Source organism: Thermobia domestica, chromosome 2 (assembly GCF_964235325.1).
Source record: "Thermobia domestica chromosome 2, izTheDome1.hap1.1, whole genome shotgun sequence".
Lineage (NCBI taxonomy): Eukaryota > Metazoa > Arthropoda > Insecta > Zygentoma > Lepismatidae > Thermobia > Thermobia domestica.
Window position 1 is genome coordinate 231,703,980 of NC_137455.1, and position 25,790 is coordinate 231,729,769.

A 25,790-nucleotide genomic window follows, 5' to 3' on the forward strand; every position below is an offset into this window, starting at 1 on the left:
GAGTATTTACCATTGGGTGGAACTTCGTTAGTGGGAGCACACGGAAAATCAGAATGGTAGTCGTGTAAATAATTTGGATACTCTCTAGTCCACTTGTAGAAAAAAAACATTCACTATCAGTGGGCCAATTGATAATTTTCTTCTTGTCTTGCCAATTGTAAATTTTGTCCTCACACCGAAAACCACCATATGGTAAATAATCAATCATTGATTGCCCGTACAGATTGTTCATGTCAATATACAGTAAATAAGATTTTTCTTTTCCCGCATCAAAGTCATGTACGTAAGGATTATTAGCTTTGGCATACCTTAATACAGCTTGCGTGATGCCTCCACGAATCGATTTTTCTACAAACATATACATATTGATATCTGATAAAAATTCAACTTTTGTTTTATATAACATGGCTTGCCGTGCCAAACAGGTGCAGTAAAACAATTAATTGGGTCAACACTAAAAGCATTTAAACACGTCTTTCGAAAATTTTCCAATACATCTGCTGTGAGAAGTACATCACATTTTAAATATAGATCATGGTAGTCCCCTAAATTTTGACACTTAAACACACGCCAAATCAGTTTTACAATATGATAGTCGGTCTCGGAAATTTGTGTTCCATTCAATTTGCTATTAAACGCCTCTCTTCCAGGTAATTCAGTTTCTTTAAATGTATCTAAATTTGTTTTAAATGTATCTAACTTTTTAATAAGGCATTGAGATTTTTTATAAAACAATAATGACTATTGCAATTTTCTTCACAATATAATAAATCAAAACGTTTACCTACAGCTGTGTTTTGCTTATACGTAACGGAAAAATTGTTTCATTATCATAATCGATGCCATATATATTAATAGAAATTTGTTTCTTAGTAAATACGGAATTATACATATGTTCAAATTTGCTTATGTGTGCTACTTCAACAGGGAATTTTATATTCGTTTTTTCAAATAACGGTAATAAAGTATTAATATATTGTATGTAATTATTTACACGATGTGGATTATCTTTTATAGGATACAATGCAGCTAGAATGCAATACATAAAACATCTATTATCGTTATTTTCAATATTTAAAACACATTTTGTGGATAAGATCCATTGAGGCAATTTGTTTTTTTATGACTTTTTAATAAGGCATTGAGATTTTTTATAAAACAATAATGACTATTGCAATTTTCTTCACAATATAATAAATCAAAACGTTTACCTACAGCTGTGTTTTCGCTTATACGTAACGGAAAAATTTTCATTATCATAATGAATGCCATATGTATTAATAGAAATTTGTTCCTTTGTAAATACGGAATTATACATGTGTTCAAATTTGCTTATTTGTGCTACTTCAGCGGGGAATTTTATATTCGTTTTTTTCAAATAACGGTAATAAAGTATTAATATATTGTATGTAATTATCTACACGATGTGGATTATCTTTTATAGGATATAATCCAGCTAGAATGCAATACATAAAACATCTATTATCGTTATTTTAAATATTTAGAACACATTTCTTTTTAGATAAAATCCATTGAGGCAATTTTATAAAAGATGATGCTGACAGTGGATCATATTTACTGATTTTAATTTCTAAGAGATGGTTAGGATGAGAGCATAGAGACAACCCTGATTTCTTAATTGCTCTGTTTTCTTGTTCAACTAAAATTTTAATAAATAGTTTTTCAATTATAGCATTCACATCTGTACTCGATAAAATAATTTCTTTACCACTATTTACAAAGAATCTACATGTTTCTAAATCTACTGGTTATACAAAAGTTGTAGTCAAAGAAAAATTTACTTTAAAACACGTATTATCTTGTTCATGTTTTAATATATCTAAACAGTCTTTTCTTTTATTATTTAAAAAGCATCCACTATCCTCATTTAAAATACTATCACATTTTAAAATGAATTTTTTCAAATTATTATTAAATAGAGTACCAGTTGGTAAATTGATAGTATTTGGTTTAACCTTTTTCGTTGCCATTTTTTAATAACGCAACGTTACTATAATAGTTCAGAAGTGAGTTTTTATATTAGGATATTATTGTTATAAAATGTCTTACCTATAAACAACTAAAAACAATACCACACTGATATAGACACACACAAAAAATCAGAGCTTCAATGATACGAACTTTACACTTTAAACACCAACAAGGAACTCATTAAAAAAGAACCTCTCGGTCAGTCTTTTATACCTTTGTAATTGCACTGCGCAATATTGCGCTATAGGGATGATGTCACCGAGTCACGGTCAGGTGTTAATGACAAGATATCGCGAGCGATCAACATATACGTTTGTGACTGCATTGCGTAATATTGCGCAATAGAGATGATATCATCGAGTCACGGTCGGGGTTTACCCTTTTTTAATCCTATCGTTGAATGACAAGTTATACTATTAAATCAGTATTGTCTGTTAAAGAAAAAAACTAGCACAATGTTTTTAAAATCCGGATGAATGACGTAATGAGAATTATCCAAATATGGCGGAAGTTATTATGTAACTGATAACAAAACACGGAAGTTTGCATTCCTTTGCTATCCTTAAATATTATCTCCTTGTAAAAGAAAAAGGTTAGAACAAGTTCACTCCTTAAAAGAATCTTTGCTATAGGGGTTGGAACGAGTACACCCCTGCTATGTTAAATAGTTGTGTGTTCTTACCCCCTTTGCTATATTATGCTAAAATAAGGGTGGAACGAATTTGCTATGTTCTGCCATATTCAAATAGGGGTTGGACAAATACTCATAAAAGAGAACGAATACACCCCTAAAATGAACTATGTTCAAATAGGGGTTCAAAATGAGCCATAGGGGTGATCCGCTCTGCTGTGTGTTCCTAATTTCTGCTATGTTAAAATAAGGATTGGAATGAATACACCCCTGCTATGTATTCTCTGCTCTGCTGTGTGTTCGTAATTTCTGCCATGTTAAAATAGGGGTTGAAAAAACATGCTCATAAAAAGGGACCAGTGCTCCCCTATGTTTAATCTTCGCTGTTTCATAGTCTCTGTTATCGAAAATAAGGGTTGAAAAATAAGCCATAGTCTTGTATTAGATCTGCTATGTAATCTGTGCTATGTTACATTAGGGATTATTAACTCTGTTGTGTATTCGTAATTTCTGCTATGTTAAAATAAGGGTTGGAATGAATACACCCCTGATATGTTACGTAGTCTCTGCTATTTCTGCTATGTTAAAATAAGGGTTGAAAAAGAAGCCATGCTCTTTAACTAGTTCTGGTATGTCACATATTCTTATGTTCTGCTGTGTTCATAGTTCACATAAAGGTTGAAAAATATGCTCATAAAAGGGAACGAGTTCACCCCTAAAAATTTGCTCATAAAAGAGAACGAGTACACCCCCTAAAAAGTGCTCATAAAAGGGAACAAATACACCCCTAAAATGGAGGTCTCAAAGTACCGTGGGTCGACGGTTCACGATGCTCGATTTCCCAGGGGCTCCTGAGTTGTTCTAATATGTTCTAATATGGTCTCATATGTTCCAGATCGATCCATTTTCTACTACTCTCCCCCTTGTTCCCACATTTCATTCCGCCAATTCCTCTATTACCATTTACTTGCTTTAATAATTGGGCGCGGCGGCTCAGTGGTAGATCGCTTCCTCTGGTGTGTGGAGTCATTATATCGATCCCCACCCCAGTAAGTTTGTAGTGGACAAGATGGTATCCGTGGTTTTTCTCAGGGTAGTCCCGCTTCTTCCCACATTTCATTCTACCAATTCTTCTATTATCATTCATTTGGTTTAATCATTGGGTGCGGTGGCCCAGTGGTAATGCGCTTCCTCTGGTGGACCAAGTAAGGATGTGGTGGACAAGCTCGTATCCGTGGTTTTTCTCAGGGCACTCCGGCTTTTCACATTTTTCACTCCACCAATTCCTCTATAATCATGGACTTGGTTTAATCATTGGGCACGGTGGCTCAGTTGTAGAGCGCTTTCTCTGGTGGGCCGATTAGGTTTGTAGTGGACAAGATCAAGTCCATGTTTTTTTTCAGGCTACTCCAGCTTCATCTCACATTTCATTCCACAAATTCATATATTATCATTGACTTGCTTGAATCACTGGGCGCAGTGGCTCAGTGGTAGAGCGTTTTCTCTGGTGGGCTAATTAGTTTTGTGGTGGACAAGATCGTATCCGAGGGTTCACTCGGGGTACTGCCTTTTCTTTCCACTATTCATTCCACCAATTCTTCTATTATCATCGACCTACCTTAATCACTGGGAGCGATGGCTCACTGGTAGAGCGTTTCCTCTGGTTAGGCAAGTAAGTTTGTGGTGTACAAGATCGTATCCGTGGGTTTTGTCAGGGTACTCCCGCTTCCTCCCACATTTCATTCCAACAATTCTTCTATTATTATTGACTTGCTTCAACCTTTGGCCGCAGTTGCTGAGTGCTGGAATGCTTCCTCTAGTGGGCTAATTAAGTTTGTGGTGGACAAGATTGTATCCGTGGGTTTTCATACGGTACTCCCGTTTCTTCCCACTTTTCATTCCACTAATTCCGCTTTTATCATTGACTTGGTTTAATCATTGGGCGCGGTGGCTCAGGGGTACAGCGCTTCAATTTGTGGAACAAGTAACGTTGTATTTTACAAGATCTTATCCGTGGGTATCGTCAAGGTACTCTTGCTTCCTCCCACATTTCATTCCACCAATTTATTTATTATCATTGACTTTCTTTAATCATTGGTCGCAGTGGCTGAGTGGTAGAGCGCTTCGTCTGTTGTGTCAGGTAAGCTTGTAATGGACAAGATCGTATCCGTGGGTTTTTTCAGAGTACTCTCGATTTTTCCTACTTTTTATTCCACAAATTTCTCTATTATCGTTGACCTACCTTAATCATTGGGCGCCGTGGCTCAGTGGTAGAGCGCTTCCTCTGGAGGGTCAAGTAAGTTTGTGGTGTATAATATCGTGTACGTGGGTTTTGTCAAGGTACTCTCGCTTCCTCCCACATTTGATTCCACCAATTTATTTATGATCATTGACTTACTTTAATCATTGGACGTGCTGGTTCAGTGATAGAGCGCTTGGTCTGGTGTGCCAAGTAAGTTTGTAATAGACAAAATCGTATCCGTGGGTTTTGTCAGGCTTCACCCGATTTTTCTCATGTTTATTCCACCAATTCCTCTAATATCATTGTCCTACCTTAATCACTGGGCGCCGTACATCAGTAGTAGAGCGGTGGGTCAGGTAAGTTTGTGGTTTTCAAGATGGTATCCGTGGGTTTTGTCAGGGTACATCCGTGTCCTCACACAATTCATTCCATTGATTCTTCTATTATCATCGTATTGGTTTAACAATTGGGCGCGGTGGTTCATTAGTAGAGCGTTTCCTCTGGTGGTCCAAGTAAGTTTGTGGTGTATTAGATCGTATCCTTGAGTTTTGTCAGGGTACTCCCGCTTCCTCCCACATTTCATTCCACCAATTCCTCTATTATCATTGACATGGTTTAATCACTGGACGCCGTGGCTCAGCGTAGAGCGCTTCCTCTTTTGGGTCAAGTAAGTTTGTGGTGTACAAGATCGTATCCGTGGGTTTGTCAGGGTAGTGCCGCTTCCTCTTACATTTCATTCCATCATTTCTTCTATTACAGTAAAACCTGCCTTGAACGGACCCTTTATTAAACGGAAAACTGTCTTAAACGGAAATATTTAACGGTCCCATGAATTCTTGAGTAAAAAAAGTGTAAATAGTCCTTCATTAAGCGGAAACTGTGTAATGCGGACAACGGAAAGCAAAACAAAACTTTAACGGAAAATTCTGAGTTTCAGACTACACGGATTAGAAATTTTTTTAGACATAATGTGAGAGGGCTAACATATACATTACACTGTCTGCGATAAACTCTTCGTTCCTTTCGTAAATCTTTATGGACAGTGGTGACCTTTGCCAACCACTACTCATATTCACCGGGATTTCACCCCCACAAGTTTCGACTGGTCCTTCGGAATATGTCAGTTGTCAGTCTTCTTTGTGTCAGCGTACTTCAGTTCCGTTGTGTAGCGACTAGCGGCAGCCGACAAAAGCCAGAAGAAAACTGATAAAACAAGGTTCTGGAAAAGAGGAATTGACGCAACAAAGCGGAAATTATATATCCCTATCACGTGTCGTAAAACCAAGTAGGAAAGAGTTCAGAGGACTTTCAAAATTCTAGAGAAAGCTTTTCTGTATCCTGAACTAAACCGCAGCCAAGCAGCAATGTATACAGAAAATCCTGCTTGACTACTGGGAAAAATAGACAAAGCGTTTTTTTGTGTATAATCCGTAGAAGGAAGAAGTACTGTAATTGAACAAGTTACGTACACCTATATATATTCTCAGTATATCCGTTTTAAGCATATTTTTTTAAAAGGAAAGGTCTACCTCCATTAAGCGGAAACCTGACTTTAACGGAAATTTTTTAGGGTCCCGCTCGATTCCGCTAAAGACAGGTTTCACTGTATTATCGAATTGGTTTAATCATTGAGCGCTGTGGCTCAGTGTAGAGCCCTTTCTCTTGTGGGTCAAGGAAGTTTGTGGTGTACAAGATCCTATCCGTGGTTTTGTCAGGGTACTCCCGCTTCCTCCCACATTTCGTTCCACCAATTCTATTATCATTGACTTGCTTCAATCATTCGGCGCAGTGGCTCAGTGGTAGAGTGCTTTCTCTGCTGGTCCAAGTCAGTTTATGTTTTACAAGATCGTATCCGTCGGTTTTGTCAATGTGCTCCTGCTTCCTTCCACATTTAATTCCAGCTATTCTTCTATTATCATTGACTTGCTTCAATCATTCGGCTTAGTGGCTCACTGGTAGAGCGCTTTCTCTGGTGGGCCAAGTATGTTTGTGGTGGACAAGATCGTATCCGTGGGTTTTCTCAGGGTACTTCCGCTTCTTTCCACTTTACACTCCACCAATTCCTTGTCATTGACTTACTTTAAACATTGGGCGCAATGGCTCAGTGGCAGAGCGCTTCTTCTGGTGGACTAAGTAGTTTGAAGTGGACAAGATCGTATCCGTGGGTTTTGTCAGGGTACTCCCGCTTCCTTCCAGATCTAATTTCACCAATACTTCTATTATCATTGACTTACTTTAATCATTGGGCGCAATGGTTGAGTGCGAAAGCGCTTCCTCTGGTGGGCAAAATTAAGTTTGTTTTGGACAAGATCGTATCCGTTGGTTTTTTCAGGGTAGTTTCGCTTCAACCCACATTTCATTCCACCAATTCCTCTATTATCATTGACTTACTTTAATCATTGGGCGCGGTGGGTCAGTGGTAGAGCGCTTCCTCTGGAGCGTGGAGCCCTTATTGTTTCCATCCCATTAAATTATGTGGTAAACAGGATCGGATCCGCAAAATTGCTCACGGTATTCCCCATTGTTCTTACATTTCATTCCACCAATTTTCAAATATCATTGCCTAACTTCAATCATTGGGCGCCCTGGCTCACTGCTAGAGCTCTTTCTCTGGTGGGCTAATTAATTTTGTGGTGGACAAGACTGTATCCGTGGGTTTACATACGGTACTCCCGTTTCTTCCCACTTTTCAATCCACTACTGCCGCTTTTATCATTTACTTGGTTTAATCCTTGGGCGCGGTGGCTCAGTGGTAGAGCGCTTCTTCTGGTGGACCAAGTAAGTTTGTGTTTTAGAAGATCGTATCTGTGGGTTTTGTCAAGATACTCTTGCTTCCTCCCACATTTCATTCCACCAATTTATTTATTATTCTTGACTTACTTTAATCATTGGACGCGGCGGCTCAGTGGTAGAGCACTTCGTCTGGTGTGCCAAGTAAGTTTGTAATGGACAAGATCATATACGTGGGTTTTGTCAGAGTACTCCCGATTTTTCCTTTTTTATTCCACCAATTCCTCTATTATCATTGACCTACCTTAATCACTGGGCGCCGTGGCTCAGTGATAGAGTGCTTAGTCTGATTGGTCAAGTAAGTTTGTGGTGTACAAGATCTTATCCGTGGGTTTTGCCAAGGTACTCTTGCTTCCTCCCATGTTTCATTTCACCAATTTATTTATCATTGACTTACTTTAATCATTTGACGGGATGGCTTAGTGGTAGAGCGCTTCGTCTGGTGTGCCAAGTAAGTTTGTAATGGACAAGATAGTATCCGTTGGTTTTTTCAGTGTACTCCCGATTTTTCCCACTTTTTATTTCACCAATTTCTTTATTATCATTGACCTACCATAATCACTAGGCACAGTGGCTCAGTGCTGGAGCGCTTCTTGTGGTGGGTCAAGTAAGTTTGTGGTTTTCAAGATCGTATCCGCGGAGTTTGTCAGGGTATTCCTGCTTCCTCCCACATTTCATTGCATCGATTCTATTATCATTGAATTGGTTTAACAATTGGGCGCGGCGGCTCAGTGGTAGAGCGCTTCCTCTGGTGCGCTAAGTAAGTTTGAGGCGGGGAAGGTCGTATCCATGGGTTTTGTCAGGGTACTCTCGCTTCTTCAAATTTTTCATTCCATCAATTCCTCTTTTATCATTGATTTGCTTCAATCATTGAACGCAGTGGCTCACTAGTAGAGCGTTTCTTCTGACGGGCCAAGTAAGGTTTTTATTGTACTAGATCGTATCCGTGGATTTTGTCAGAGTACTCTCGTTTCTTCCCACATTTCTTTCTACCAATTCGTCTATTATCATTGAATTGGTTTAGTAATTGGGCGCGGCGGCTCAATGGTAGAACGCTTCCTCTGGTTTGTCAAGTAAGTTGGTGGTGAACAAGATTTTATCCTTTGGTATTTTCAGGGTACTCCCGCTTCTTCCCACTTTTCATTCCATCAATTCCTCTATTATCATTGACTTGCTTCAATCATTGGACACTGTGGCTCAGTGGTAGAGCGCTTTCTCTGGTGGTTTAATTAGTTTGTGGTGGACAAGATCGTATCCGTGGGTTTTCTCAGGGTACTCCCGCCTCTTCCCACTTTTCACTCCACCAATTCCTGTATTATCATTGACTTACTTTAATCATTGGGCGCAATGGCTCAGTGTTAGACCGCTTCCTGTGATAGACTAAGTAAGTTTGTTTTGCACAAGATCGTACCCGTGGGTTTTTTTCAGGGTACTTTCGCTTCATCCCACATTTCATTCCACCAATTCCTCTATTATCATTGACTTATTTTAATCATTGGGCGCGGTGGCTCAGTGGTACAGCGCTTTCATCTGGTAGGCCAGGTACGTTTGTGGTGGACAACATCGTATCCGTGGGTTTTTTAGGGTACTCCCGCTTCTTTCCACTTTTCATTCCACCAATTCCTCTCTTATCATTTACTTTCTTTAATCATTGGGAACGGTGGCTCAGTGGTAGAACGCTTCTTCTGGTGGTGGTGGACAAGGTCGTATCCGTGGGTTTTCTCAGGGTACTCCCGCTTCCTCCCGCATTTCATTCAACCAATTCTTCTATCATCATTTACTTGCTTTAATCATTGGACAGGTCTTGCTTCCATGAGAAGTTTGGTGATGTCAGAAATCAAATGCGGTTCTAAGCATTTGGGTTGTGATGTAAACCTTTGCTGTGGCTCAATCTCAGTATTTTATTACGCGAGATAAAACCATCCATACAGCTATAGATGTTGATCTATCTTGCGCAACCATGTATTGAGATTGAGCCAATTCGGAACATCATTTCTGGCGCTTTGAGGCCAGGAACCAATTTCGGGCATTGCGCTGCCTCAAGCGACTATGATCTTTCCAATGTTACCATCCGCGTCCAACAACCCCATGTTTAAAAGGGGAATAGAAATGACCCGCGTCTTAAACTTCGGAACCCAGTTTCTTAAGATTCAAGGCTAGGAATCGATTTCTGACATCATAGTTGTGCTCAACGGATCAAAACCTTTCAAATGCCGCCAACGGCGTCCAACAACTTCATGTTTAATAGGTGTTTAATAGGACCCGAGCCCATAACTTCAGGACCCCATTCGTTGAGCATCGTGGCCTGGGCCTGATTTCTGACATTACTACTGTACGCAGGGGCCCTAGACCTTTCCGACGCTACCACTCGAGTCCACCAACTACATGTGTAACATGGTCCCCCTAACCTAGTAGAATCGACTACATGCTTTCTTCATAATTATTCTCCAAATGGATTTGTATACAAGGTAGTTTTGTCAAGTTTAGCAGCTAGTCTAAAATAAGCCTCTTGAGAGCGGCTCTTATTTGTTAAAGAATACATAACGATCGCTTTTGGCTGTTGCAATGGTGTGTCCAAGCGCCTTGGTAAAAAAAAATCAGCGTAGCACAACAAAAAGGTGTTTCTCTTATATGTTAAAAATAAAAGCCCAGAAAGGAAAAATCAAAGCTTGGTAACGTGAGTGTCGGGGGACGCCGAATTCTACTTCGCCGCGGGCAACGAAATTTCTAGCTACGGCTCTGAGCTCCAACACTTATCGGTCTTTCAGAGTCTCATCCCTTACCTACAACAACGTAGTTTGATTAACCTGTTATACCAAAACGTTTGGGAGGAACCTGCGAGTTTGACTTATTGATAGCTCTGCAATATATTGACAGAATGTCAGTCTTTAGTCTAGCAACGAAATGCCCTTAGGCGAAATACCACGTGGCTCTCTACTTTTGTCTGTGCCTTGTAAATCGTAACATTGTGTTTAAAGGCAAACAGAAACAAGGTCAGTTGTTTAGTACTTTGTAGAAGAACTTTATAAGACGTTTGTGTCTTTTACACAAATACTTTTTGCCAGATTGTTGTTTGAAGCCTTCTTGCATTGTATACTATAAAACAACATATCCTGATTCAGAGAAGCCCAAAACAATGTTAAAGAAAGGTGAAAAAATATCTTTATTATTATTATTATTATTATTATTATTATTATTATTATTATTATTATTATTATTATTTACCAGAGTTAGTAGAACAGCTTCTCTTTGTTGATAAAAATCGTAATTTGGCATTTATTAACGGAATATGACTGGGTCTAGAGACGGAAGAGAGGGGATCTTATTGATAGATATAAAACTGAGAACTTTGTTCAACAGTGACTACGTATTAAATAAACACTCGCGTTGATTGCACGTTTTTAAAAGAAAAATTAGTATAATTAGTAAAAAATGCATTCATTGAAAAACTCTGGGGTACCAACGGGTGACGTGCTAACCACTAGACCAGCGGGTGGACACCAACTCACCCACATAGTTAGGTTAATGATTTCTGACTTTTCGACTGCCCTTGAGTGCAGTAGTAATGTCAGATATCAGGCCCAGGCCACGAAGCTCAGGGAATGGGGTCCTGGCGTTATGGCCTCGGGTCCCTTCTATTAAACATGAAGTTGTTGGACAGCGTTGGCGGCATTTGAAAGATTTTGATCCGTTGAGCAAAATTGTGGTCTCAGAAATCGATCCCTAGCCTTGAACCTCCAGAAACTGCGTCCCGAAATTTTAGACGCGGGTCGTTTCTATTCCCCTTTTAAACATGGGGTTGTTGGACGCGGATGGTAACATTGGAAAGATCCTAGTCGTTTGAGGACAGCGAAATGTCCGAAATTGGTTCCTGGCCTCAAAGCGCCAGAAATGAGTTTCCGAATTGGCTCAATCTCAATCTCTATACCAAAATAGAACATTAATAGCTGTATGGATGGTTTTATCTCGCGTAATAAAATACTGAGATTGAACCACAACTAAGGTTTACATCACAACACAAATATTTGGAACCGTATCTGATTTCTGACATCACCGCAATGTTCAAGGGACCAAGACCTGTCCAATGATTAAAGCAAGTAAATTATGATAGAAGAATTGGTTGAATGAAATGCGGGAGGAAGCGGAAGTACCCTGAGGAAACCCACGGACACGTCCACCACAAACGTACTATCCCGGAAATCGAAACAATAAGGATCCCATGCTCCAGAAAAAGGGCTCCACCACTGCGCTACCGAGCCCAAAGATAAAAGAGTCAGTTATAATAGAAAAATTGGTGGAACGAAATGTGAAAGGAAGCCGGAGTACCCTGAAAAAACCCATGGATACGATCTTCTCCACCACAAACTTACTAGCCCGGGGATCGAAACAGTAAGGATCCCACGCACCAGATGAACCGTTCTACCAGAGCCACAGCTCCCAATGATTAAACCAATTCAATAATAACAGAAGAATTGGTGGATTGAAATGTGGGAGGAAGCAGGAGTACCATGACAAAACCCATGGATACGATCTTATCCACCTTAAACTTACTTGGCCCTCCAGAGCAAGCGTACAACCACTGAGCCACCGCGCCCAACGATTGAATGATAATACAGGAATTGGACGAATGAAGTGAGGGAGGAAGAGGGAGTACCCTGACAAAACCCACGGATATGATCTTGTCCACCACAAAATAACTTTGCCCACCAGAGCAAGCGCTCAAGCACTGAGCCACCGCGCCCAATGATTGAATGATAATAGAGGAATTGGAGGAATGAAGTGAGGAAGGAAGAGGGAGTACCATGACAAAACCCATGGATACGATCTTATCCACCTTAAGCTTACTTGGCCCTCCAGACCAAGCGCTCAACCACTGAGCCACCACGCCCAATGATTGAAGCAAGTCAATAATAATACAAGAATTGGTGGAATGAAATGTGGGAGGAAGCGGGAGTACCCTGACAAAGCCACGGTACGATCTTGTCCACTACAAACTTAATTGGCCCACCAGAGGAAGCGCTCTACCACTGAGCCAGAGCGCCCAATGATTAAACCAATTCACTAACAATAGAAGAATTGATGGAATGAAATGTGGGAGAAAGCGAAAGTACCCTGACAAAAACCCACGGATACGATCTTACCCACCTCAAACTTACTTGGCTCACCAGAGCAAGCGCTCAACCAATGAGCCACCGCGCCCAATGATTGAAGCAAGTCATTAATAATAGAAGAATTGTTGGAGTGAAATGTGGGAGGAAGCGGAAGTACCCTGTCAAAACCTACTGATGCGTTCTTGTCCACCACAATCTTACTTGGCCCACCAGAGAAAGCGCTCAATAAATGAGCCGCCGCGCCCAATGATTGAAGCAAGTTAATGATAGTAGAGGAATTGGTGGAATGAAATGTGGGAGGAAGCGGGTGTACCCTGACAAAGGACACGGTACGATCTTGTCCACTACAAACTTACTTGGCCTACCAGAGGAAGCGCTATACCACTGAGCCAGAGCGCCCAATGATTAAACAATAGAAGAATTGGTGGAATGAAATGTGGGAGGAAGCGGAAGTACCCTGATAAAACCCACGGATACGATCTTATCCACCTCAAACTTACTTGGCCCACCAGAGCAAGCACTCAACCAATGAGCCACCCCGCCCAATGATTGAAGCAAGTCAATAATAATAGAAGAATTGTTGGTGTGAAATGTGGGAGGAAGCGGGAGTACCCTGTCAAAATTTACGGATACGTTCTTGTCCACCACAAACTTGCTTGGCCTACCAGAGGAAGCGCTCTACTACTGAGCCAGTGCGCCCAATGGTTGAAGCAAATCAATAACAATAGGGGAAATGGTGGAATGAAATTTGGGAGGAAGCGCGAGTACCCTGACAAAACCCACGGATACGATTTTGTACACCACAAACTTTCTTGGTCCACCAGAGAAAGCACTCTACCACTGGGCCACCATGCCCAATGTTTGAAGCAAGTCAATCGTAATAGAAGAATTGGTGGAATGAAATGTGGGAGGAAGCGAGAGTACCTGAAAAACCCACGGATACGATCATGTCCACCACAATCTTATGTCGCCCACCAGAGGAAGCGCTCTACCACTGAGCCAACGCGTCTCATGATTAAACCGATTGAATGATATTAAATTAGTTGCTGGAATCAAAAATAGGAAAAAGCAGGAATACAATGAGGAAACCTACTGATATGATCATGTCCACCACAAACTTACTTGGCCCACAAGAGGAAGTGCTCTACCACTGAGCCAGTGCGCCCAATGATTGAAGCAAGTCAACAATAATAGAGGAATTGGTGGAATGAAAAATGAAAAAAATCGGGAATTCCCTCACAAAACCCAGGGATACGATGTTGTCCATTACAAAGTTACTTGTCACATCAGACGAAGCGCTCTACCACTGAGCCACGGCGTCCAATTATTAAAGTAAGTCAATGACAATAGAAGAATTTATGGAATGAAAAGTGGCAAGAAGTGGGAGTACCCTGAGAGAACCTACGGATACGATCTTGTCCACCGCAAACTTACTTGGGTGGGGTCGAAACAATAAAGACCCCACGCACCAGAGTAAGCGGTCTACCATTGAGCCGCCGCGCCCCACAACAATAACAAGAAAATTGGAAGTTACTAGGAAACATTTGAAGAAGTAATATCTCTCAATGGTAAAGACCACTGCCCGATGATCGTCTTTTAATAACTCCATGAGCAGTAAAGACTGATACGTCCCTCTCCTATTATGCCTTTTTAAAACCATATACGTTATCCGGATATTATGCTTTATTCGTCATCCGGATGTAATCAATTATCCGAATGATGTATTATCCAGATATTATCCGTTTTCTTAAATTTATAAATTATCCGGATATTATCCGACATCCAGATGTTGTCCCTATCCGTTATCCGTTATTCGTTTTGTTATCCGTCAACCGGATATTGCAAATCCGGATAAGTTTCTATGCAATATCAGAGTAAAAAATTATTCAGATGTGGCCATCCCTAATCAGCATCATCAGAAGCATACACGAACTAAATGTCTTCAAAGTCTGCTACACAAGAGAAGGGGCGGATCCAGGGGGCGATCATGGCGATTGCCCCCCAGAAAGGGAATATTTCTTATTTTATATATAAATAAAACCCATTCCAGAGTTTGGAGCTCTTAAAAGTTGCTCTAAATAGGAGTATTATGAGCCACCGATCCTCCAGAAGTCCATCGTAGATCCGGCTCTGCACAAGAGAATGGGAAACACTTATTTTTCACATTCAGGTTACACTTCTCAACAAATATACAATATATTCTTTTACTTCCATCTACTACTGCATTTTACTGAATTGTAACGACTTTTTATGTTTAAAAATAATTATTCGTTTTTCAATAATTTTAAATGTTTATAAGTTCAGTAATTTACCATGCATAGAGTCAACCAGAAGTGTTTTTGTAACGAAGAAATAACAACATGAACTGTGAAATATCTTCTCACATACTGTCGAGAGTCGACAATCTTTACTCGATTACCTCGAAACCGCGGTAGCCAGAAGTAGCCCAGAATAGGGGACTTATATTAAGAAAATGAAAATCTCAGGAAAATGCAGAAGTCTTTTAGTCTGAGAGGTAAAACGAACTAAATCTCTAATTTCTAGTTCTTTTTGTCTTGTAGCTCTTAGTCCGTACCAAAGTACTGATAGAAATATGGCCAATGAATTATGACTATTTTGTAGAACATTCCACTTTAATATCACAGGAAATTCATCTTCCGGCTTGCTTGGTTGTGAAAAGTAATAGAGTGTATTGGTGTACTATGTAAAGTATGTGTACTGTCGCTGATTTGTGATAACAATCAAAAACAGAAGCAAAAGGTAAATTACAGTAATAGTTTTCTCTTAATTTTTGTATTCAAAGGGAGGCGGAAAACCTACTTTTATCTTAACATTTGTTTTTCTTAAAATTTCTATTCGGGTTCACACCCTTCCCCCTCAACGTTGAATACGGAAATGGTTAACTTATTTAGAATTTGATTGTTGATTCCAGTATATTTCAAGCATCACTTCTCGGACCTGTGCCTGTGATATGTCCATATATCGCTGTCGTCGATATCTTTATTATCATATTTCAACATTCGATATCGCGAAATATGGACATGAATATATCATTCTAAATTTTCGATATCGATATTCGGAGGGCGGCGAGGTATAATTGACCCCTAAGACTTGCGATGGATGAAGATCTTAAACTTACTTTTTACAATATTGTTTTCTAATCATAATATCTTTATTACCACAAATTGCAATGTAAATACATCCACTCGCAAATTTACAATATTATATGATATAATTTCTTAGGCGCCAGATCTTTTCTGTTCCCTGAAGAAAGTAACAAAAAGTCACGTGCAAAAGCAAGTGCTTCGAACTTTGAACTAGAATTAACCATAAGAAAGTTTTTTATTTCTCTCTCTTGGAGATTTCCACTCCTTTTGACCTTTGGGACCGCTCATTGACAAAACGTGCACACATTATCGCTATATGCATTCGTGGCAGAGTCAGAGATTTTGAAAAGGAAACGACTTTTTAATAATAATAATAATAATAGTAACAGTAATAATAATAATAATAATAATAATAATAATAATAATTATTATTATTATTATTATTATTATTATTATTATTATTATTACAATGGGGGTTACAACTAGGGTCCCGTTTCTTTATCTTGCATGGGAGGGCCGCAAGTCTGCTACGCCACTGGTGTCCCCTATTCTGTGTTTGTCTCTTTTCCGTTTCGTTAGCTATTTGTTTTTGTGCTGTTAGGCTTTTATATGAAATCTTTATATTATACAACTTTTTCTTTTTATGAGTTTCTTCTTTTGGGTGGGGAGGGGGGAAAGAGAGAAATGCTTTCTTCTTATATCTGTTTCTTACCATTCATCTTGTTTGAACTGCTTAAGTAAGTCATTTTGTAACTTTTGATATCATCCAACTCCGTCAGAATAATAAAATTGTCATTCTTAACAATTTGTTTTATTCTCTTGAAATGAAATGAAATGAAATCTTTGAGTTTTACGTCCCACGGTTATGCCGGTTAGGCTAAAGGAGACGGTGATGATGAGTGATGAATGAAATGGTGGAATGAAGAAAGTGGGAGGAAACGGAAGAACCCCGAGAAAACCCACGCACACGGTGTTTGTCCACCACAAAGTTCACTTGGCGGAGGCTGTTTTATTCTCTTATTTGCAGTTTGCCACACTGATATATTTTTGCAAAATTGAGGTTTAGTCCAACGCCTTTCGAATTTGCAACCAACCCAACCGCCGAGATTTTGGGTTGTCTGCTATTGCAGGAAAAGGATAATTGCAGGTAGGGGTGTTCGATAAGGCTGAGGACCTATCGAACTTCGGGAGTGAAAATTTATCGAGTTGTCACCGGTTACTCGAAACCATTCGAGTATTTGAAATTATCGAAGTTTCGGGTATTATCGACATTTCGAGTATAATCGAAGTTTCGGGTATTATCGAAATTTCGAGTATTATCAAAGTTTCGGGTATTATCGAAATTTCGAGTATTATCGAAGTTTCGGGTATTATCGAAAGTTCGAGTATAATCGAAGTTTCGGGTATTATCGAAGTTTCGTGTATTATCAAAAGTATCGGTTCCTTCACCTCTGCAATGATTCCATCTTGCAGCCAAACTAGTCAAACAACTTTTTTCACCTGATAAGTTATTGCAAAGTTCTATTTGTGAGGAGAAATGAAAGCGTACAAAAAGGGATTGCTGTCTCGTCGGACACACACGCACACACAGGAAGTTCAATTTCTTCCTGAATTTTATCTCTTGTTTGTTATTTGCTGACAGCTATTGTATCAGAGTTGTGAGACATACGGTCTTAAACGTACAAATAGGGTAATTTGCTCTTCATACGATATAGTATACACCCAAAACCTCAACCATATTAATCACGTACGATGTTGCTAAAATATTGTAGCAAAATATTATTTTAAAGCCAAATGTGCTATCTTCTGTCGTGTTTCCTTTTCATTAATGACCACTAGTTCGCACATTGCCGCAATCAGATATGATGATGCTTTGGGCGCAAACTCCCCCTTTAGCCTTTTAGTAAAATAAATGTTAGTCAAATCAGTGGTGATTTCAGGGGATTGCTCAGGAGAAATATTCCTCCACAAACATATCTCTGATCATGTTCACCCCGTGACTTACCAGTATTTTTGCTACTTTCACCCTCCGTGTTCAAAATCTTCCGGGGTAGGATTACCATAATTTCTGGATACTTTTAAGAATGGTGTGTGTTTATTGAGAAGTTAAGAAAAGTCTAATCTTTAGTTCCGAAACTGCTTATGCTCATTTTCTATACTTAAAATACATTTTTATATTATTGTCTTAATTATTTCCCTGAGTAAAGTAAAAATAAAATGAAATCTTTGAGTCTACGTCCCACGGTTATGCCGGTTAGGCTAAATGAGACGGTGATGATGAGTAATTAATGAAATGGTGGAATGAAGAAAGTGGGAGGAAACGGGATAACCCCGAGGAAACCCACGGACGCGGTGTTTCTCCACCACAAAGTTCACTTGGCGGGGGCTGGGATTGAACCCGGGACCCCACCTGAGTAAAGTATTCTTGCGAAGAACACCTTATCGCTATTGATTTTTTCATAAATATCAGCACAACTGAATTGCAAGCCAAGCACTTGACCAAACACAGCAAAATTTCCCAGTCTTCCATTTTCCCTAAAATTTCGGGCATTAGTTAATCCCAGACAATTTTCCAGACCGAGCTTGAATCTAGGACGTATGGTAAGCCTATCCCGGGGAAACCTTGAAATCATCACTAAGTTTAATGAAGATGAAAAACGGAAATAAATCTATTTCCTCGACAGTGAATATACAGGGTGAGCATAAAGTCTTGCCCTGATTACAAAAATTTATTACAGAAGAACCATTTGGCATAATAATGTAAATACTGGTCAGTTACATAGGTTAGTATTACAAGTTTTTTTTAAAGACCACTTACGTTACTTATGTTACTGATGGGCGATTTGCTTTCGTGATACCACAGCACGCATTGCGCTTTCTTCTTCTTCGATGCCATTTCGCCAACTAACCCGCGCGCGCCAAGTAACGTACTGCGTCACTCTTGGGTAGCAGTAGTGCCATCTATTGGTCTTTAAAAAACTTGTAATACTAACCTATATAACGGACCAGAATTTACATTATTCTGTCCAACGGTTATTCCGTAATAAATTTTTATAATCAAGGCAGGATTTTATGCTCACGGTGTACAGTGTAGCATATGTTCTATACAGTCGGTTCGTACATTATGATGAATCCACACTTTAGCAGATCCAGAAGCATCGTTTGGTGGAGGCAGATTGTTTCCTGGACGAATAATGTAGGCGGCTTTCAAAACGTAAGAGTTTTGCATCAATTCAGAATAACGTGGTGCACTATTTTATACAGAGTGTTTCAAAACAATACCGCCACCGTTTGGGAGGCGATTCCTGACATAGGGTTGCCATATTACCTGATTTTAGCGGATACCACCAGATTTTCAGGTGTATATTCGTCCCGCGCTTAATCATCTCTTAATCACGAAAAACCGCCCGCTTTTTTAGATTGGAGAAAATTCTAAGATTACTTTGTTGATAAAGTGTTCTTATATTCAACGTAAGCCGCTACATTTCTGTGTCAATCTCAATCGCGAGTGGACAGATGACAGAAACAAGATGAACGTAGAAACTGTCAAATTATTACTACTGGTTTTGTAGAATATTCTGCGTAGAACTTTATGATAAGATTTTATGCAATCGAAATTTTTTTAGAGAAAGTTACAGGGAATGAAAAACGTAAAAATTTCGCATAATCATGCACATTTTGGTTCAACCCATGAATACTAATGTATGATCTCATGGGTGCATATTTCTTTGATAACATTCTGTCCAGTTCAACTCAACAAGTCTATGCTGTTACGTAATCTATATGTTCAACTAGTCTTTATATATTCAGGAATGATTGCAAATTGAACTACGGTATCCTTAGCATTTTGTTTAGATTAGATTCATTATTAGTATTTTTTCTTTTAAAATGTTTATACTGTATTTCATATATTGTGAAACTGTGGTAATGTCGTATGTTAGTATGATTTCAAGTAGAAATCTTTGAAAATGATTAGAAATTTTATGAGATGGATCAAGACTCCTAAATATGTTTTAGCTTTTTACGATAAAAGTTTAGAAATTATTTTGTATTTCTTAGAGAGAAAACCGTATGAACGACATCTGCCATATATCGTTTTTCTTAACAACTTGTCTTACAGATATCCTTATTAGAGATATCTTACTGTAATACTTACTTAATACTTACTTTACAATTCGAGACTCTCATTTGTTGAACTTAATAAAACATTAAAGGCAAAAACTAAATTTGCTTTACTTTAGTTTTGTTAGAAAAGTACATTGGAAGTGTCACTTAACAAAGAAATCACTTTAAAAAATGGCCAGAAGGATCGTCAATATTTGCAATACACTAGTTCACATCAGTACTTACGATTTAGAATCCCCCGCTTTTCTAATTTCAAAATATCGCAACCCTATCCTGAGACCAAGATAAAACAAAAAGCATAGACCAATCTGGGTGCACAAATGCTTCCTTTTGGAGTTATAGGCTGCCGAAAACATGAATAAATGAACTGTATATGTCCATAGCTCCAATACTATAGGATCTACCATAGTCGGGTCAAAATTTTATTTAGGAATTAGTATGTGTCCTATCCAAATATCCAAGTTTCAGAATGATCCAAATATCCCATATGATTTTTTCGCTGACATTTTCACTACAATAACTTGAACACACTTTCCAGTACCGTTTCAGCTTGAATTAGCAGTATAACCTTGTTTCCCATAGAAAAATCTTATTACAACCGAAGTGCAATGTAATCGTAATCGGTTTCAAAGACATTGGCTTCTTGTTTCGGAAAAGAAATAAACAATGATAAGTAGTCTATTGTATGCAAGACACAACAGGAGAGATAGGGTCTAATATTTCTTTCAACAACTGCAAAGCAAGCAACTGCACGACCATCTTTCTTTGAAAGTATGTTTGCAACAATATACGAAGCAGCTGAGAGAACTCTTGAGAAAATAATGTTTTTCTTTTTTCCCTTAAGAACTGATCGGAAGTTATTTTAATTTGATATGGAAATTGAATCAGAGTCAGAGCATGTGTGTTTTCTCCCCTTTCCCATTCATCCCTTTTGTCCCTCCCTGGTTCGATCCCCGACCAAGTAAGTTTTTGGTGAACAACATTGTATCCGTGGGTTTTCTCGGCGTACTCCCGTTCACTCCCACATTCTCATTCTACCAATTATTGCATCATCATTCACTTGCCTTAATCATCCTTCTCCCTTAGCCTAACGGGCATATACTTGAGACGTTAAACTGGAAGATTTCATTTTCCTTTAGTCTCTGTTCTGTCATATGTAAAGTTGTCCCTTGGGCATAGTACCATACCATGAGGGCATATAGGGAGTCTGGAGCTAATTCTCCAAACTTTCTTGATCTCAGTCGTAGATGAATGTGGTGTTGTTGGCACCACGCTTCGGTCGCATCCTTCCCCCTTTTCCTCCCAGGTACGCATTGAATCTGAGGTTGGTAACGTCCCAGAGCCGCACGGCATCTTATATACAAAATCAAATATCGTAAGGTAACCAAGAGCAACAGATATTTGACACATGCATTTAGAACAATCCCCTTTAAAATCGGACAATTCATTCGAAAGTTATCGTAGCTTTTACACGCCTACGCTCAAAGTAAGAACAAATGCTTGAATTCGGGAAAATTCCCCTTGTCGTATGGCAACCAAAACAATAGGTGTCTTGTGAAAGCAAACGAAAGCATTTTAAAATGACTTCCATCAAAATCGAACAATCCGTTCGAAAGTTATCGTCGGATGCCACATACAGACATACAGACAGGACGGCTTGTAATAGAGAGCTTCGCACCCAAAATTCTTAAGGTTTGTTTCACGACAATCTCAAATACTCGAAGGTATTCGAGCGCCGGATGGTAAATTTTCTAAACGGAAGTTTGATAAATCTTCAGCCTTATCGAATTTCTTACCTCTATCTATATCAGTAGCTGTCTCAATACAGAACTTTAAATTAAACCCTCGAAATCATCTGCCTGTCCCGTTATTGGTGCAATCGGCAAAGTGACTATTAGTAGACTAATGGTGTCTTGGATTCCAATTCTATTTGGGTGATGCATGTTTTCTCTTCCTCTTTCTCTCTTCTAACAGACTGCTTAAACCTTGTACGGATCTGTGGGGAAAAAACTTTTCCTTCACTTTATTGCTAAGGAGAGAAGTTTTAAAATGAACACTCTGCATATATGTAATACATATTATATACAACTATGATAACGTCGAATACATTGTTTCTTTCGAACACTCCGATAATCCCGAACTTTTCAAAATATTCAAACGACTCGACTAATGCAATTATATTGATATATTTCTGTATTTGCTGCTTTCAAACAATTCGAGACTCTCGAACAGTTCAAGTGTCTCGAAGTTGTCTAATGTTTCTTACATTTCGAGTGCCTCGAACACTTCGAGAGTCCCGAACATTTCGAGAGTCCCGAACATTTCGAGAGTCTCGAACATTTCGGGAGTCTCGATCATTTCGAGAGTCCCGAACATTTCGAGAGTCTCGAACATTTCGGGAGTCTCGATCATTTCGAGAGTCTCGATCATTTCGGGAGTCCCGATCATTTCGAGAGTCTCGAACATTTCGGGAGTCTCGAAAGTTCGATAATTCGATAAAATTAAAATTCTTTATCGATGAAACGGTTTTGAAATTTTATCGAATTGTTATCGATTACTCGATTATCGGAACAGCCCTAATTGCAGGTGGTAATGCACTTTTGGAGTCGTGTATACAAGATCTCACTGGAAACTTTACGTTTCTAGAATGTAAAAATACGTACGGCACGAGCTGATAAGTAACATAAAATAAAGAAATTCCGATTGCTGATCTGCTCATATTAATATCACAACGCTTTTGAGAACGCATCTACCTTTACAACTACAGTAATTGAACAAGAACTACAGACAAATAAAGAACGCGTAATAATAATAATAATAATAATAATAATAATAATAATAATAATAATAATAATAATAATAATACACTTAACTGTTTTAGTACATTCATTTCGATTAGTACATCACACAAATGCGACTACAGTACGTTTTTTTTTTCAATGAATGTTCTAAACTAACGGATGTGAAACAAAATATTCCTTCCATTCACGATATTTGTACGTACTGTAACTGGGGCCGATATTTCTGGATCCAAATCGTATAACGGGACTGCATACAGAAGGTAGTTGTAGGGAGCAAGGTACAGAGGGGAGTCTTTGTTTACATGGAAAGAGGATGGTTGTCAGAACGGACACCGCAAAAGGTGTTCAAAGTTTAAACCCACCACTTCAATGCAAAGGTTACAGCGGCGTCGAAGGGAAAGACGCTGCGAACGCGTTGAAACACTCCTGCCATTCCTGAATGCTCCACACTGCAGCAACAATTCGAGCAACCAAATCCTCCTCTGATTGCACAGGCGTCGCGCAGATTAGTAGTTTCATATGGCCCCAGAAAAAGAAATCTAAGTGGTTAAGGTCGGATGAGCGAGGTGGCCAAGATACCGGTCCTTCTCTGCCGTCCATTTGTTTGGAAATGACGCGTTGCGACAATTTCGCACCTCCACAGCAAATGTGCTGGAGCACCGTTGTGCATAAACCACATGTTTCGATGAACAGCCAGTGGCACAGTCTCTAGTAGTTCAGGCAGAATCTCTTTCAAAAATATCCAATACTCCGGTTAGGCATTGTGATAGTAGGTACGGTCTGATGAGAATTATCAACGATTCATGCCCACACATTCACAGAACACCGTTCCTGATGGGCACGAGTTGACATTCCATATGGGTTCGCCACAGATCACAAATGTTGAGTGTGAGTGTTCACTCCATCATGGGAAAACATAGCTTTATCTTTGAAGAGAATACGAGACATGAAGCGCAATAGCATGGTTCGCGTAGCCACTGGACAAACTCCCGCCTACGTGGATGGCGTGTAATGCATGCACCCTTTGGACATGGAAATAGTACATCTGATTTTCATGAAGCATGTTCCGAATCTGCCGATGATGGGTGTTAATTTCAGCAGTTACTACCCGTGTGCTGGTGGACGGTTTTCTCTAATCTCAAGCAAGAATTTCCTCCTCAAAAGCCACAGTCCATACGGTTCTGTTTCGTCCAGCATTGTGCCTGTGTGCTTCCAGCAATCCTGTTTCTTGTAATCTTCGATCTACACTTGAAAACGTTGCGTGGTGTAGAATTCTAAGATTAGGAAACTGTTGTCTGTACACCGTTGTGCCGCACGGCCATTACCGTCCGCTTTCCCGTATGCCAGATCAATTTCTGCCAATTTGAATTGAATTGAATTGAATTTTTCTTTATTTCAGCGGGCGAGGTTCAGCCTGAGGCTGCTCTGCCACCTAACCCTTGTCATCATTACAAAGAAAAGAAAGGAAAAAACAGACACAAATAAGGTACAAGATACAAATAACAGTATAACATGGTACATTCAATAATACTAAGCATAAACAAAACACTCAGCAAATGTAAATGTAAAAAAAAAGAAAAGAAAAAAAGAAAAAAAAAAGAAAGAAACTAATACTGTTAGTCCAATTTCATACTGTAGTAACTTTTCATGAGTGCCAATGCTTTGTCTCTGATCTCTAAATAATAATGTTTGGAGTGATGATTTAAATGAATTGTATGGTTTGCCAGTGATTGACTTTGATAGGGAATTTCAGATTCTTACTGCCGAAATCGAAAATGCCTTCTCTGTTATTTTTCAAGAATGCCGGGGCATATTCAGTTTATTACTTCCTCGGGTATTGTAACGGTGAATTTCTAATCTACATGTTAATTTATGATGCAAGTAAGGTGGTGTTTTATGTGAATCTTTTTGTATAGTAAACAACAGTATCGGAGATATCATCTTCGGGACATGGTTAGGATATTGTTTTCATTAAGTACCGGCAGAATATGCTGAGACTTTCTGTAATTGAGAGAAAAGCGTATAGAATAATTCTGTATTTTCTGAATTGCTCTAGTATTTTGAGTGGAGAGAGAGCTACCATATATTGAATCGCAGTAATCGAACAGAGGCAAAATGAGAGTGTTAACAAGATATAGTCTTGTTTCTTGCGACAAATAGTCTTTTAATTTATAAAGCTGTCATAAGATGCGCTTAGTTTTAATACACTGTTCAGAAATTTGTTTATTCCAGCTAAGCCCTTGGTCTATTATTAAGCCTAGATCATTTACAATTTCTCATGTGTGTACTCCTCCATTATCTCTGTAATCACACTCATGGGCGGCGATTAGGGGGGGGCAAGAGGGGGCAGTTGCCCCCCCACTTTTTTGAAGTGGCCACTTAACTCTTTTAAATTATATCATCTATTTTTCGGTTATAGAATAGAATCTTCACTATTCGATTTTAAAAAAGTACCAAAAAAGCTTTTTACTTCTGTTTTTTACTCAAGCCTGGAGGCATTGTAGAACACGTTACATATGCTTTCACGCCTTTCTGCGTCGAGACGTAGTGTGATGACGTCATACTAAAACTATTTTTTGTTATGACTTTTTTATTATTTTTGCAGGGCTTACTTTTGCACCTAGAAGATTGAAATTTTGCACACACATTCAGTGCACCCCTTAATATATTCCAGATTCTTTTCAGATTTGTGCGATAAAATAGGGGGGTCCAGAGGGGCAAAAAGAAAAAAAATTGATATCTTTTTAACAAAGATCCCTTTTTTTCGCGATTTTACCTCCTCAGATACATGATGGAGATATGTGAATGGTACCGTTTGAAAGGGTGTTCTGTTCTAAAATGAATGATGTACGAACCATGATCCTAGTGTAAATAGGGATGTCTCAGGGAATTTTTACCTGAGATCCCTTTTTATAAGGGAATCTGGAGTATTGTAGAGATGTTTTTGGCGGGCTTACTTTTGCACCTAGAAGATTGAAATTTTGTACATAT

General features: G+C 39.0%; 1 protein-coding gene across 10 annotated transcripts in view; it reads left to right on the forward strand.

Moving 5' to 3' along the window:
• Positions 1–25,790, forward strand: part of LOC145678403 (methyltransferase-like protein 25B) — an 881,238-nt gene that overhangs the window by 791,934 nt on the left and 63,514 nt on the right. For 7 of the 10 annotated variants that reach the window (XM_081748506.1, XM_081748515.1, XM_081748510.1 and 4 more), the window contains one exon: positions 24,199–24,285. The exons of the other annotated variants lie outside the window; for them this stretch is intronic. In XM_081748506.1, the coding sequence (XP_081604632.1) occupies positions 24,199–24,284 (86 nt within the window). In that variant the 3' untranslated portion in view covers position 24,285. The remainder of the gene's footprint in view (positions 1–24,198; positions 24,286–25,790) is intronic. 10 annotated transcript variants of the gene reach the window in all.